At 36.9% G+C, this 15249-nt stretch overlaps 1 protein-coding gene across 6 annotated transcripts in view; it reads right to left on the bottom strand.

Moving 5' to 3' along the window:
• Positions 1–15249, bottom strand: part of DMD (dystrophin) — a 1157417-nt gene that overhangs the window by 931717 nt on the left and 210451 nt on the right. For all 6 annotated transcript variants that reach the window (XM_075520648.1, XM_075520634.1, XM_075520658.1 and 3 more), the window contains exons 3-4: positions 3883–3975; positions 2803–2880 (exon numbers count right to left, since the gene is read on the bottom strand). In XM_075520648.1, the coding sequence (XP_075376763.1) occupies positions 2803–2880; positions 3883–3975 (171 nt within the window). The remainder of the gene's footprint in view (positions 1–2802; positions 2881–3882; positions 3976–15249) is intronic.

The following is a 15249-nucleotide window of genomic DNA, read 5'->3' as shown; positions in this document are numbered from 1 at the left end:
AATGTGCTGGCAAAAAGCAAGTAGTGATCTAGAGTTCCAATTATTCCAGTTATAGCATATTGTAAAAACATACAATTAAAAGTAATAGTTAATACTAACTCAAAAATCTTTTATATTGAGCCTCTACAATTACAAATCACAAAACTGATGGGTGACGCAGAAAAACTTCTGTATTATGCTCCATACTACCTTACATAATATACTTTGCTGAAAGCTACACACAAATCTAGACACTGTAAGAACCTACAAACCCAAGATATTGTTCTACATATTTAGATTAAAATAGAACTTATTTTGCCTTAATTAAATTCTACAATGTATAAGGCAAGGCAGGATGTGTTCTAGAATGCAGAGAAACCAATGATTGTGATCTAAGCAAGTCTTTTCCACATTAGTTTGTCCAGTAATGTTGTTTTCTGTAATTATATTATGCACTTGCAACTTCATAATGCATTAGCATTTTCCACCCTGGAGTATTCTTTCCTCCACATGTGAAATGATCCTTCACCCTCCCCCACTTTTTATGCTATCTAAATAAGAAAGTCAAATTCAGGGATGTGAGTGCAAGACAATACAAGCTAAGACCTGCACTTCTGGATGGAAACTATGACTCTCAAATTTGCAACCTCACTGTTTCATAGATGCAGTTTTTCATGGTCAGAACTGATATTTCTATGGCAAAGTATGCCATTCCTTCACAAATTACAGTATGTATATCTCTACTGCACTTCTGAAGCTATTTGAATTCACATCGGTAGAATGACTAAAGGTTTTTCACAGTCAAAACAAGCCTCTTCTTTTTTTATTTCAATGCCTCTATGTATATGTCATTTTTACTAGTCACATACAAAGTAGATACTTTATCAAGAACTCTAAAATTCTCTAAGAACTCTTTTCTTTAAGAATTCATCATTTTGTACTAAAGGCATATAAGACTGGCAATTCATTCTAACCCACAGTGTCTTGGAACATTTCCCAAGAGGAACTTAGACTTCATATCCTAAATTTCAAATGGGGTCCACGTAGCAAGTGACCCACTACGAAGCTTATTAGAGTATCGCCTACATGTTCTACAGGCCAAATCCTCCATCTGTTTCTGGAAATGGAAGCCTGAATACACAGAGCTTACATCTGTTTTACTGAAACAGAGGAACACTTCCCACTTTGCCTCAGCATTGCCTGAGGCTATACAGGGACAACCCCCCACCCCAACACTATCACCTTTCCATAGGAAAAAAAACAAATCTGTAAAATGGATTGACTGGAAGCAGCAGCATTTTTCAACCTGTTGCCACCCAGATGACTGCAGAACCTCAGAGCAAGGATGGCACATACCAGCAGAAAAATCTAGATTAGTCACAGGCTCTAAATAGCTTTAGAACCGTTGATTTTGCATTCCTAAAGTCCCATAGAAATCACTCTTGAGATGATTTTGAAGGTTGAGGAAACTATTTCAGAGGCAGATCTTTTAGCTTTATACTAATTTGATATAGTGGCTGATTTTGGCTTTATACTAATTTTTGTATTGTGTATAGCTTACAAGGTTTGCATTACATGAATATGATGGCCACTGGATGACCACTTCACCATCTAAAAGAATGTTTTTTCTTCTATATTCTTCAATTGGAATACTCTCTGTTTTCTTTCTATATTTGAAAGGGACTATTGTTGTGTTCTGTAAACTGAATGAAAAGCACATTAATGGATTTAGCTGATACGTGGTGAATAAATACTTTTAAAAGCATTTACTATGAAAATTTGTAACCACATTCCAGGTATGCAATCAAACCTTCTTGTATACTGTGAAATAAAGTATTGATGATTTTTTTCAACAATGTCAAATATTGCAGATTTTGAAGAATTAGAAGCTTCTTCTTCTATTTATTTACATGAAATTCCATTTAAAAAAAGAAAAGTCAAGCTTGAGGTCTTTTTGCCAGTCTTATAAGGTCACTTTCATTTATGCACAAACCTTCAGATAGATAAGCATTACCTTAGATTTATAAAATCGATAACTTTATTCAGCAGCTGAACTCAAGCATGTTTAGTGACCTACTGCAGCTATCAAGAAATCCAATATAATATGCAGCACAGAATACATTATCACTGTTCCATCACATCTTACTGTTAAGTTTAAGCGAATGTTATAGTTTATTTGAATTTATTCTTGAGGAGGAGATATGATATAATTAGTTGGCCACTGAAAATCTCTGCTAAAGTTATGGATCCATTAGAATGCTTTCATAAGAAAGATATTATGAGAATATTTACTCAAAAACGATGCACAGGATACTGGCTTGAAAAGTCAATCTTGACGAAGTAGACTGGAAAGTGGTTTTGATATGATTAATTTCCTTAATGTTACGAACCATAAGGAACAGACACCAATGCAAAGATTTCTTGTAGGAAAAGCCTCAGTTTTTCAGACTTCATAATCATCAGAGCTTGTGAGTAGATATTTTGATAGGTAGCACCTTTTAACCAGCTATGGATGACTTCCTGTAATTAACCTTTTAAAATGTATTTTAAAAACCATGCATTACCATAAAATTGTGCATGTTGATCTGTCTTCAGATAGCATCCGTTATAGGTGTATTATTCAAACATTTGCCAGCAGAGGATTTAAAACTCTTTGAAATACATTCCATCCTGGTGCTGAACAACAAAGTATCCAAGTCACATTAATAAAACTGCCTTGACTCCAGTAATTGTATACTATAGGCCAGAGTTCGATCCAATACTTACAAAGCTTTAAGTATGCTAACTATAGGATGTTCTGACACTGTTCGGCTGATTACTTACATTATTTCTCTGCAAAACCTGCAGTGCTTTGTTGACATTGTTCAGAGCATGAACTCTTGTGGAACCCTTTTCTTTTGCCTACAAAGAAAATAAACAAATTTGACTACCCAAAATCAGAAACTAGAATACACTATATGTAGCTCAAATCTTTATATTACACCTGTAGTTTTCTATTTCATAAGTTTATGACAACAACAGTGAGAATATTACCATACATTGTGCATATGCAGCTTCCCGATATGAAATAAAGGCAATTGTGAAACAAACTGGATCCACAGTTGGAAGGTAATTTGGTACCTTGAAATTTTTCAGTGAATGAATCATTGAAATGTATATAAAGTCAGATAATTCCAGATTGTTTTTATTATGATTAGTGTTCTCCATGGCACAGTTTAGGAACATTACTATGACAATCAAACAGATAAGCATCAGTTTGTTTAATATTTATTTACAAATATATTCTCTCTGGATGTTGATTCTCAAACTCCCAGCCTGCTTCACTACTCTTTTATGAGAAAGTTTCAGAGAAAGATCGCAAGCTCAGAAAGTCCAAGCAGGAACAAAAGAAAGGATATTCAAACATATGTGTGATGTGTTGCTTCAGAATTTCCAGGTTATTATGAGCAAGCTGTTCTCTCTTTTCAGACATGTACAACTCTAATACATGACTGTATGTATGAAATTTATCAGCAAAACGTTCTAATTCTACACATTAAATTCTATTTCTTGGTTTTGGCACAAACATCTAGCGATAAATAATTTCTGAATTCCAGCTAAAATCTAAATATCTAGATGAACCCTGCCTCAGTCTTGTTTCTCTTTGCCACACTTCCTTAATAAATGCATACAACAAAGTAGAACATTTTCATTTCAAATATATGCCTAGTAGAGCGTTACTGTCTAATATAGCTCTCAGTCACAACGTTTCCTCAATTTCAAATGAAAGTTGAAAATATTCAGACCCCTAAAAAATAGTTTCCACAGGCCCTCATCAATGGTGGAAATTAATGAACACCACCTACTACAACTATCACAACATCAAGTCTTCAATATACAGTAAATGCATTAATATGCACATACAAGTTTTTGGCCTGTAAGGCATTCCAGGAGCTCCAGAAGTCTTCGTCCATCTCGGAAATCATTAAAAAGATCTTGAATGTAACGTCTTCCAAACTGAAATGAAACAATGGCTTTAGTTAGTTCAAACATCAAAGGAAGAATCAAATTGCTAAAATAAGACCAGAAAGCTGTAAAAGCCACTGTCTTGCAAAGTGGTGTATTCCACCTGTGTAAATACACTGTGCCAATTAAATAATAAATATGAAAGGTATGACACAAAGTAAAGGAGGAAAATATCTTACAACTTAACTAATAGGATTCTTTTACATACCTCTGTTTTTAACAGGGTTCTATTGCATAAGAGAGATTGGTGCCTACCTTATTTCAAGTAGTTTTCTTATGGTAAGGAATGAACATCCTTTATTTCCTCTTAAAATTATACTATTGATATCATTTGTGAGAAACTGCTGCAGATCCAATAATTTATAATTTGTGCACATACCATTAATTCAAACAATTAAGCCAGAACTAAATACTAATGAAGCTAGAACACAAACTGGACTTGGCAATTAAGGTGCAATTCAGGAGAAAAATAGGAAAAATAATTTGGCAAATGAAAAAAACCCAAGCCCAAAACCAACCAAACAAGAAAACCTAAACACCCAGAAAGTTTAACTGCCTAGTAGGTGCTCTTTCACGTGGCAGAAACAAACTTGGAATTACACAGACAGAGATAAGTCTCAGGCTTATTCTAGTGAGGATCTAAGAAACATATCTATGTTAATAGAACTACTTGGAATTGTACTGAATCATGGCCTCATTACCATAAGTGACTAAAACACAATTCACATTTTGTACATAGCATCAGCAAAACACAGAAGGAAACACTTAGGATTTTCCCTCCATCTGACAATTGTAAAAGATTATTTACCCTTTCTAAAATTCAAGCCAAGTATCCGATCTGATGCTTTGACTAATGCAATAAATTTTAAAAATACAGAAGTACTATTTTGTATAGTTTAGTAACTGTGCAACTTTTATGTGCAGCTACAAATTTTGACGTATTTTTGTATGTATGAGAGCTATTGAGAACCACAATAAAAAACAGTGATTATCTTGTGCAGTGTCAAGTAGATTCACATGTCCATGTTATTTCTAATTTGTGAAGTTTCACAGATGCTTTGATTGATTTGAGAGGAAGCATCTGTATTTTAATTTGCTAGAATTGACACCATGCTGACCTACATTGCACATCTTCCACTTTTACCATAGAGCAATGTAGAACTGGGTATCCATATTACACAGAAAACATTTGCTTTCCTGTCAGAAATGTTGTTCTGGTACTCACTGCAACACTCATTAGAGCTAGCTGGGAATTTTATGAAAGACTTATTTTTTCAGAAAGTATCAATTCCTTCAGAAGGTTTCTTAAACAGAAGACAGAATTAAGGACAGTTTCCAGTGCTAGACTCATTTTTTCCTCAATCAATAAATATTTATGTGTACAGCACAAACTTCAGTGCTATTGGTTACTCTAGCATTACTCTTTCCCTCTTGCTTTCTCTCTGACTGCTATTCTGAGGCAAGGGGTCCTTTTTCCCTTCATTTTTTGGTAAGCCCTTGTTTCTGTTTCACAGAACAAACAAATCTAAAACATCAAAAATTTTCTACAGCAGTAGGAATCCTTGTTTTCTAGCAAGTTTTCACACCCTGCACAACCCATGCCAACTAAGCTAATTTCTAGTTAACACACATGCTGCCACTTGACTACCTAAAACATCTGAAAACCAATACTGAATAGATTCACATATGATTTACTCACCTTGCTCAACCTCTTGAATTATCTGTTTAACTAATAATACTCAGTAACTCTATTTCCTGCCTTACATTTAGTATGAGAAATAGTTTTGATAAAATGTTTTAAATTATGGTATGAACAATCATGTGCCATTATGCAAGTCAAGTCATGCATGGTATTCCTGAAGTTGTCTATTACTTACTCATTACAGCACAAATTTAGAATTAAAACGTATGACTAAAGCAGAGAGACTTTATTTTGTTCCTTAATCTTGCAGAACAAAAGTCATTTTTGCAGAGGGGAAGCACAAGATCTATGCACTTCTAAGGGAACATTTTAACATTCTTTAGAAAGTTGAAGTGATCAATAGGCCTTTCTGTAACACTATGAAAGAATTGTCCCCATAATGTTACTGAATCACTCTGGGAATATGAGCACAATGACATTTTGATAATAAAATATAATTATATTGCTTTGTATCATAAGGGAAAAATAGACCTAGCCTTCATAACTGCCTGTATGTCTGTCTGTCTTCCTTTTTGCAGCATTTAGGCTATTCATAAAGTTTAGGCTGAATCCATCTAGGAGAGCCAAAAATTCTGCTTGACAAAATAATATGGAGGGGTTTTTTGGTAAAGCTGTCAGAAAGAAAATAAAGACACAGCACGGTAGCATCCCAGCAGGACATATTAATTACAAATGCATTACAAGTAAGCCTTAAAACAAAAGTTATCATTGATTTTTTAGAGTCTTAGAAGTATACCTTTCATTAATCAGCAACTAAAAATACCTTAAGACACCCTATACTACTGCCACACATATCATCCTTAACCTGAAGAAGGTTGCTATTTTCCTGGCAACAGGGTAATTAAGTCTTCTTTCTCAAATAGACTGAATGTCTTCACTGGATCGACATTGCAGTAAGTCTTCAGAAACAAAGGGCTCAAAGATGCATGAAATAAATTCATCGTGTCATTGAAAAGTGTCTGTTAAGTTGTATGAAGCTTTGAAAACAATGAAAAAACAAGCATGGCTAGTCAATGGCTTCCTAAAATAAATGCCTCATCCTTTATTATAAATTCTTGTTGAAAATAACCTTGTTCAAAACTTTTTTTTTAGGTTGTGACCTATAGCCACTGCCCTTTACCTACAGAGGAATGAAAATGCTCAGAATTCTACGACAGAATCTTCATGACTAGAAAGACTCTAGGGATTTAAGTATACAGTAGTTGTACATATTATTTTAACCTACTGTCTTTTGTTAAATAAAGGTCAAAACGCAGACAATTTTCTTGGTTTAGCTGATATGGCTGTTGGTTGCAACTGCTGATCTTTACATAACATAAGGGGACCTGAAGGAAATCCAAGGCATTTATTTTAAAAGAAAATCACCAAAAAATGTGATACAGAAGGGAAGATAAGACTCCTGCTTTATCATGGATGAAATTAACCCTCCAACTTAAATAAGGACTGAGGAAAGGAATTCACAAAATACATTTGTATGGCAAAAAAACCCTACACTACCATGGTCAACTACACAAGCATTAGTCTTAGAATTACAGGGTATGTACAATTAACATCTTGGGAAAACATGGGGAACTTGCAGTAGAGTCTTCACCCAGGTGTTGTAAGGGAATGAATCATACTTAGAGTATTCCATGTACTAACTCAACTGCATGTACGTATGTACATGCACGTACATATTCTAGAATGCTCTCAGTATTAATTAGACTGAAATAATATCTAAGTGTATTAGTTATTTTCCAAACTCAGACAGCAACTGAACCAATCGTACGCCAAAGAACGTTACCTAAAAAGGCAAAAGCAGATGGAAAAGAAAGAAAAGAGAAAATCAGGAAATAGACTGAAAATAAGTGTTGATAGATAAATGAAGTTGCAAATTTTTTTTGTGTGAATATATTTAGGAATCTTAAAATATCAAGCTCCATCTATTTATCTCACTATTGTCTACTTCCATTGTCATTCCTGTATTCTTCTTTCCAAAGACTCTATATTAGACCTCATTGTCTCCACGTAAATAAAAGCTCTCTGTTCAGAGCTACATGCAAGCCAGTAATTGTGAAAGAGATATAGAGAAGAACACCAAATAATTGAAAAACATCTTGCCCAGAGAAGGTACCAAGACATCTGTTCATGAACATTGCCTCTCCTATTGCCCAGTGCTCAAAAATTGTGAGTCAAAGCTCCAAAAATTCTGATTAGCATAAAACTGTTAGAGACATTATGTTTCAGAATAAATTAGCATAGGCAAATCCTACATCAAGGGAAAATAGAGCAAAGGGAAAAGAAATAGGAAGGGGAAGGAGTTGGGAAGGGAGAGGAAAGGAAAGGAGAGGAAGACGATTAAGAACAAGTCATAACCTACATTTTCTCCCACAAGCACAAAGGGTAGAAATGTACTTCTATTTCCTGAGATTCATAAACACTCAAAATTTCAAGCAATGAATTCATAGTAACAACTCCAGGAAAATAAATGATAACAGAAGACTGTAATACAGATATTATTTGAGGTTCTTTAACATGCTTTTTTTTTCTGTTTTATAATAATGCCATATGATAGATACTTTTCCCCATTTTTTCAGAAAAATTACAAAGGCTAAAAACTTGGCTGAGGAAGAGATCTCAGACTTTTAATTTTCCTTTGCAGACAAGTATGCATTTAGATTACACTTTTCATTTGAGGCAGACTAGACTGTAAGAAGATTATTACAGAAAGACAAGTTGGATGTTATTTCTCACGCATTTTACAGTATTATTGGCTTCTTATTATCAGTTCATCTGGCAAATCTAGCAACTGAAACCATCAACAGATGGAGAGAGACAGAGAATAAATGTAAAGAGAAAAGACACTGTAAAGACAGAGAATTCAAGGTTAGGCATGACACTAGACAGAAGATTTAAGGTTATATTAGGCGTAAATAGGAAAAATCAGCTTACAGTAAAACTAGTGGACACAGAAGTCCTTCAGACTCCCAGGACAGGTAAATAACTGAGACCTTAGCTTGGGACAAGACCTGTGCCTCCAGGAGGGGCAGGAAACCTGGACCACAGAGCCTGGAAGGGAGCTGTAGTGCGGTCCAGCTGTGCCCCCAGCATGCAGGCCTGTGGAACAAAGAACCAGAGGTGCCCTGCAGTTTGGCCAGGACCTCAGGCTGCTGATTGATTACTAAAAAAATGAAAAGGCAAGATACAATCCAGAAAGGCAGAAGGACATAAGCCATAAATCTTCACATAAGTTTTTGAAGTAATTCTCTCAAGTTCAGTTTGTAAATCTGTAAATTTTGCCAAAGAGACGTCAGTAACAAAGAAATAAAAACTTGGTTGGCTTACAGATGATACCCTTAGTAAGACTTTAAAGAATAAGCCTTTTCTTGCAGTCAAAATATTTGATGCCTCACTCCGTGAAACAATAAAGAAAAGCCATTGAGCTAATCTCAACAGATCTTTTAAGTCAATTTTAATAAAAGAGGGATTATTAAATACTTGCTCTTGCTCTGCTAAATATATTAAAGGTTGAATTTCTCTCCCCAACATCCTCGTTTACAGTTCGTTCAGTTCTGCTGGGAAGTTCCATGAAAGTGACTGACATTTTCTTTCATTGATGCTGGATTATTATTACAGCAGCAAAAGATATTGTCCCAGTCATGAGGGAAGAAAGATGTACTGGACATAGTTTAATTAGTCCACAGCTTTACTGACTCACAGGAAGCACTGAGCAATAACTTAAGCCACATAAGCCATCCTTTCTCCTGTCATCCTTTTCTCCTGTTAGAACACAGGGGCATCCATTCTGCTACAGGTGAAACTCTACGCTGGCAGGTTGGAAGTCAAACAGTGCACAAGTGGTTTGTTGCCTCTCTACTGTCAGAGTTCCAATCTGTTTCTCAGCCTTTGAGGTAGACACCTTTATTTGCAGTCTAACTTCAGCTTTCAAGGAATTACACAGCAGAACGCCAGTATTTTAAAAACTACTACTACTGACCAACTGAGAGGAAGGTGTAAAAGGCTTCTCTAAAGATGCTACACTCTTCTCTCAGGCAAAGAACCAAATATTCCTGTGTGTTTCAACAACGTAGCTGTCACAATGCCTGCAGCAGGCCCAGAACACCCAACTCTACCCTTAATGAGGGATCTAGGGGCAGGTCTTACCAATTGTCTGAAGGCAGTTCATGTTTGTGGGACAGGACACATACTTCCAGAGCAGGAGCTGGTTTCATATCCAGATCCTGATGTTCAGGTAATGACACCAGACCCTCCTGGCACTTCTGTTCGTTTCTTCTAAAAGGATATTTTCCCCTCAGCACAAGGAGTCACTCTACTTTTCTAGTGTCATTACAGAGAAGGATACCCACACACCCCTAAGTGTCTGAAGAATGCCTTGTTATTTCCGTTTAAAAATAAATCAGAAAATCTCACTGCAGGGGCCATACATACCCAGAACAGAACTACAGCTGTACTGACAGACACAATTATGCTAGTATAGCTATCACTGGTCGTCTTAGCTCAGAAATTTGTCTCTAAATTAAATGCAAATCAAAGAATAAGCAAATAAATTTGTCATAGGAACGCATACCTCATCTTTGGTTTACCCTCATCTAGTGCTTTACCCAAGAAGGACAAAGAGGTGCAGAAAGTTCTGATGTCAAAGAAGTAGGAGAGCTAATCAACGAGTGAAGCGCAGTCTCACTATGGTGTCCAATTATTGTATAGGCTCTACAAATAATCTATATTATCTCCTCAGTACACTCTATTGTACCCTTCTGAAGCCAGTACCTAAGGCCTTCTGAGACCAAATATGCAAAAATATTTTCTTTGTACAGTCTTCCAATTTACCTTTCCTTTGTTGAATTCTACTGTAAGATTAATTATGTGATAATTAAAATATTGGAATTTTGATCACGCATAACAGAACTTCCTACAGTTATGTTGAAATGCTTCCCATCCTTGGGATCACTGAAATTCATGAAGTTGAATTATTTTCTCTGCTCTGAAAGTAAAGGGAATCCATTGTTTATTAATTAGACACATGGCATTTTAAAAGTCCAAGCCAAAATAGTTATTAACTATCCTGTTTTCATTGAAAATTTCCTTATGATGTTTATTCAATACAACTTGAATTCACTTTATTAGACATTCTATCTTATCTATTAATGCCATCTGAAAATGAGATTTTGAAATTAATCACATCACTAACCAGATTATTTTTTCCAGATTCAGTGTATTATATTTTTCGTAAGAATGGAACTAGATTAAGAGCAGATATTAATTGCAATAGCCCAATAGTATTAAAAAACTGAAGATCTGTTTGGAACAACAAAATAAAACCTACTGATACAGTCTCCAATTAGAGCAGGAAAAATATAATGATATCAACAGTAGTTTTTTAATAGCACTACGATATGTAATATTTCAAAAAGGTATATAATCCAAAACGTCAATTGCTCAAATGAAAATATATAATTTCAGTAATTTCAATATTATTTTTCAAAAGGTTAACTATTCCCATGGAAGAAAATAACTTATAAACAATCGATATTGCTCACTGTGTACAGACCATAAACACGTAAATCAAAGCATAAACAATTTTTTAGGCAAAAATTTGATGGGCTACTTCTAAGCTGAAAGAGATGGTATAGCCACCTCTGGATACCCACACCTGAATGTGGCAGGCTTTCATGTAATCAGATATCTGTTAACAAAGAAATAAACAAAACCTTATTATTTCATATATGGTGTATATATTTCATATATAAGTATATATGTCCCGTTTAAAATCTGAAACAAGTCAGGTTATTGCCTCTGTGACAGGATCAATGGAAAAGTATTTTTTTAATGAAAGGTTACCTCTATTGGAACTACAGCACAGCTTTATCTGAGATACAAATCAGGTGAAAAAATGACCAAGTGGCTCACAGACGATGGCAACAAAGATCTGAGGATTATTCCACCCTTCACTTCAACCATGAAAGCTACACTGACCACCCAGATAATTCACACTCCTGTTACTTGGGTTTTTAAAGTGTCCTGTGATTGATTTTCAGGTCTACTACCAACCTGAGCAGGAATTCAACTTAGTAACATAACCATTCAACAGCTCGATTTGTGCATTAAAAAACACTTCTAAGTTTCCCATTTACCCATCAGCCAAAAAAATTAAAAATAAAAGAAAGTGGTGAGAGAACTGTCAAAGCTTAGACAAAACACTAACCGGTTTCAAAAAATATTAAGCTGATGCTCACTAAACACATCTATGCTAATTTGCCCAGTAATTATTAAACAAAGTTTCTATTTGGTAAACAGTGAATGTACAATGTTGGCACCTACTGCTTTTCTTTTATGCATATAATTATGCTTCCCACCTCTGCAAAGAAACATATAAGGAAGAAAAATACCATAAACTAACAACTGATTTTCTTTATAGTGTTATCTCAGATGTAACTTTCAATAAAGATGGAATGTTAATTATATTTACATGTTCCAAAATACTTGTATTTTTTGAATTTATAGTGTGTAGGTATTTTTGAATTTACAGTGGGTAGAGTTTTATGACAGCATTTTTCACAGAATCACAGAATCACACAGAATCACAGAATCGTATAGGTTGGAAAAGACCTTTAAGATCATCGAGTCCAACCATAAACCTAACACTACCAAGACCACCACTATACCATGTCCCTAAGCACCTCATCCAAACGTCTTTTAAATACCTCCAGGGATGGCAACTCCACCACTTCCCTGGGCAGCAGGTTCCAATGCTTGATAACCCTTTCAGTGAAGAAATTTTTCCTAATATCCAGTCTAAACCTCCCCTGGCGCAACTTGAGGCCATTTCCTCTTGTCCTATCACTTGTTACCTGGGAGAAGAGACTGACACCCACCTCTCTACAACCTCCTTTCAGGTAGGTGTAGAGAGCGATAAGGTCTCCCCTCAGCCTCCTTTTCTCCAGGCTAAACAGTCCCAGTTCCCTCAGCCGCTCCTCATAAGACTTCTGCTCCAGACCCTTCACCAGCTTCGTTGCCCTTCTCTGGACACGCTCCAGCACCTCCATGTCTCTCTTGTAGTGGGGGGCCCAAAACTGAACACAGTATTCGAGGTGCGGCCTCACCAGTGCCGAGTACAGGGGCACGATCACTTCCCTAGCCCTGCTGGCCACACAATTTCTGATACAAGCCAGGATGCCATTGGCTTTCTTGGCCACCTGGGCACACTGCTGGCTCATATTCAGGCAGCTGTCAACCAACACCCCCAGGTCCTTTTCTGCCAGGCAGCTTTCCAGCCACTCTTCCCCAAGCCTGGAGCATTGCATGGGGTTGCTGTGGCCCAAATGCAGGACCTGACACTTGGCCTTGTTAACCCTCATACAATTGACCTCGGCCCATCCATCCAGCCTGTCCAGGTCCCTCTGCAGAGCCTTCCTACCCTCAAGCAGATCAACACTCCCACGCAACTTGGTGTCATCTGCAAACTTACTGAGGGTGCACTCGATCCCTTCGTCCAGATCATTGATAAAGATGTTAAACAGAACTGGCCCCAACACCGAGCCCTGGGGAACACCGCTTGTGACCGGCCACCAACTGGAGTAAACTCCATTCACCACCACTCTCTGGGCCCGGCCAGCCAGCCAGTTCTTTACCCAGCAAAGTGTACACCCGTCCAAGCCATGAGCAGCCAGTTTCTCCAGGAGAATGCTCTGGGAAACCATGTCAAAGGCTTTACTGAAGTCTAGATAGACAACATCCACAGCCTTCCCCTCATCTACTAGGCAGGTCACCTTGTCATAGAAGGAGAGCAGGTTGGTCAAGCAGGACCTGCCTTTCCTGAACCCATGCTGGCTGGGCTTGATCCCTTGGTTATTCTCTACATGCTGTGTGATAGCACGCAGGATGATCTGCTCCATCAGCTTCCCCAGCACCGAGGTCAGGCTGACAGGCCTGTAGTTCCTCGGGTCCTCCTTCCGGCCCTTCTTGAAGATGGGCATCACATTAGCTAACCTCCAGTCAGCAGGGACCTCCCCAGTTAGCCAGGACTGCTGGTAAACAATGAGAGCTGCAAAGAGCTGCAATTTTTAAACAATGAGAGCTGCAAAGATGAAAATGCAGGGTTTTTGAAAGGAAGAGCTAACTCAGTTTGCAGTGGAGAAGCACAAACTGTATCTAGCAGATGCCCAATGCAACAATTTTGGCTAAATTCTCATGTAAGGGAGCATCAGTTCCACAGCAGACTGTTTCCATGAACATTTTTTATTCTAGTAATTTATTTTTCTGTATGTGGTTATTAGAGAACAGAAAAAAGGGAATGTCTTCAGTCTTGATTAAAATTACAAGCATTAGTGCAAAATCTTGGACAGCAAAGAAAGATTCTGAAATTTTTGTCTTTTGTCTTAGTGATTTTTTGAATCTCAGAGAACAGTTTAATATTCACACAATGAGGTACAGAATGCTGCACATACTGCATTTCCTCACATATGAAGATATCCTTTCTGAATGAGTTTGGATTCTTCCTTTATTGAGGGATAGGCTTTAGCAACTCATTTTTCATCAGCTTAGAGCTTAAAACCTGGCTAAAAAGAAAATCTGAGCTGTATAAATGATAAGCCAAATTTCAAACATTCAAACATACAAATTTCAAACATGCTTTGGAAGCCCGTCAGGTACATAGTCTCATTTTTGAGAATAAATAAAACAGATAAACCTCTACTACTGTTTTTACTTGTAACAGACAAATAGTCAAGCTTCTAAATAGGTGCAACTGTAATTAAACAAGACAAAACCACAGTGATTTTCATCAATAAGAAAACAAAAAGAACAAACTCCCTAATTATGAAGTATTGCTATTACTTTTACTACAAATGCCATATAAACACGAGACTTAATCTAGATCAGTTATCCTCTGACCAAGATGTGAAAGAAGCAAATGTGGTAACTAATTTGGACAAAAGCTTTAGAACGAAACTCAGTTTGACTCTACACAATGGCTTATGTATGTGGCAGCTCCATTTCTGTGTTTGCAAAGTGGTGGCACTGCACACTGCAACTGATTTTGACTTCCCTTGGGAGGTCAGCTTCCACAAAGTACTGAAGAATGGGCTAGTTTGTGATAAGCCACCAAGGAGGGGGGATCTTCTCAGTCCACAGTGAAGTTAGGTCTCACTTTAGGGCCACAAACAATCAGTGAAATGCCCAGCTGAATCACCTCAGAACTGGCTTTGCCAGCATTGACCACATGAGGAATTCTGACCATTAAAGCTAACGTTCCTACTTCTGCAGCCTTAACTTTCAGTTCTTCCTGCTTCAGACACCTTTCTGATGTAAGAAAAATGTGTACAGTTATCAGGATCAACACAACAATGTGACATGTCTCAGAGAAAGTACCCTAACTTGGACAACTGGGTAGGCCTAAGTCATTGTAGCAAGTCATCCAGTTTGCTCAATTTGACTTTGTCTATGGAGGAAGAGTGACAGGCAAAAGTTCTGGCATTTCTGGTCATGCTTTTACTCCCACTAACACTTTTTTTTGTTTGTTTTCATCAACATTTATTGATTAGGAAACACCTGACCACTATTTTAAT

The sequence above is a fragment of the Mycteria americana genome, chromosome 1, assembly GCF_035582795.1.
Source record: "Mycteria americana isolate JAX WOST 10 ecotype Jacksonville Zoo and Gardens chromosome 1, USCA_MyAme_1.0, whole genome shotgun sequence".
In the NCBI taxonomy this organism is placed as follows: Eukaryota; Metazoa; Chordata; class Aves; order Ciconiiformes; family Ciconiidae; genus Mycteria; species Mycteria americana.
This window is presented reverse-complemented; position numbering and strand designations above follow the sequence as displayed.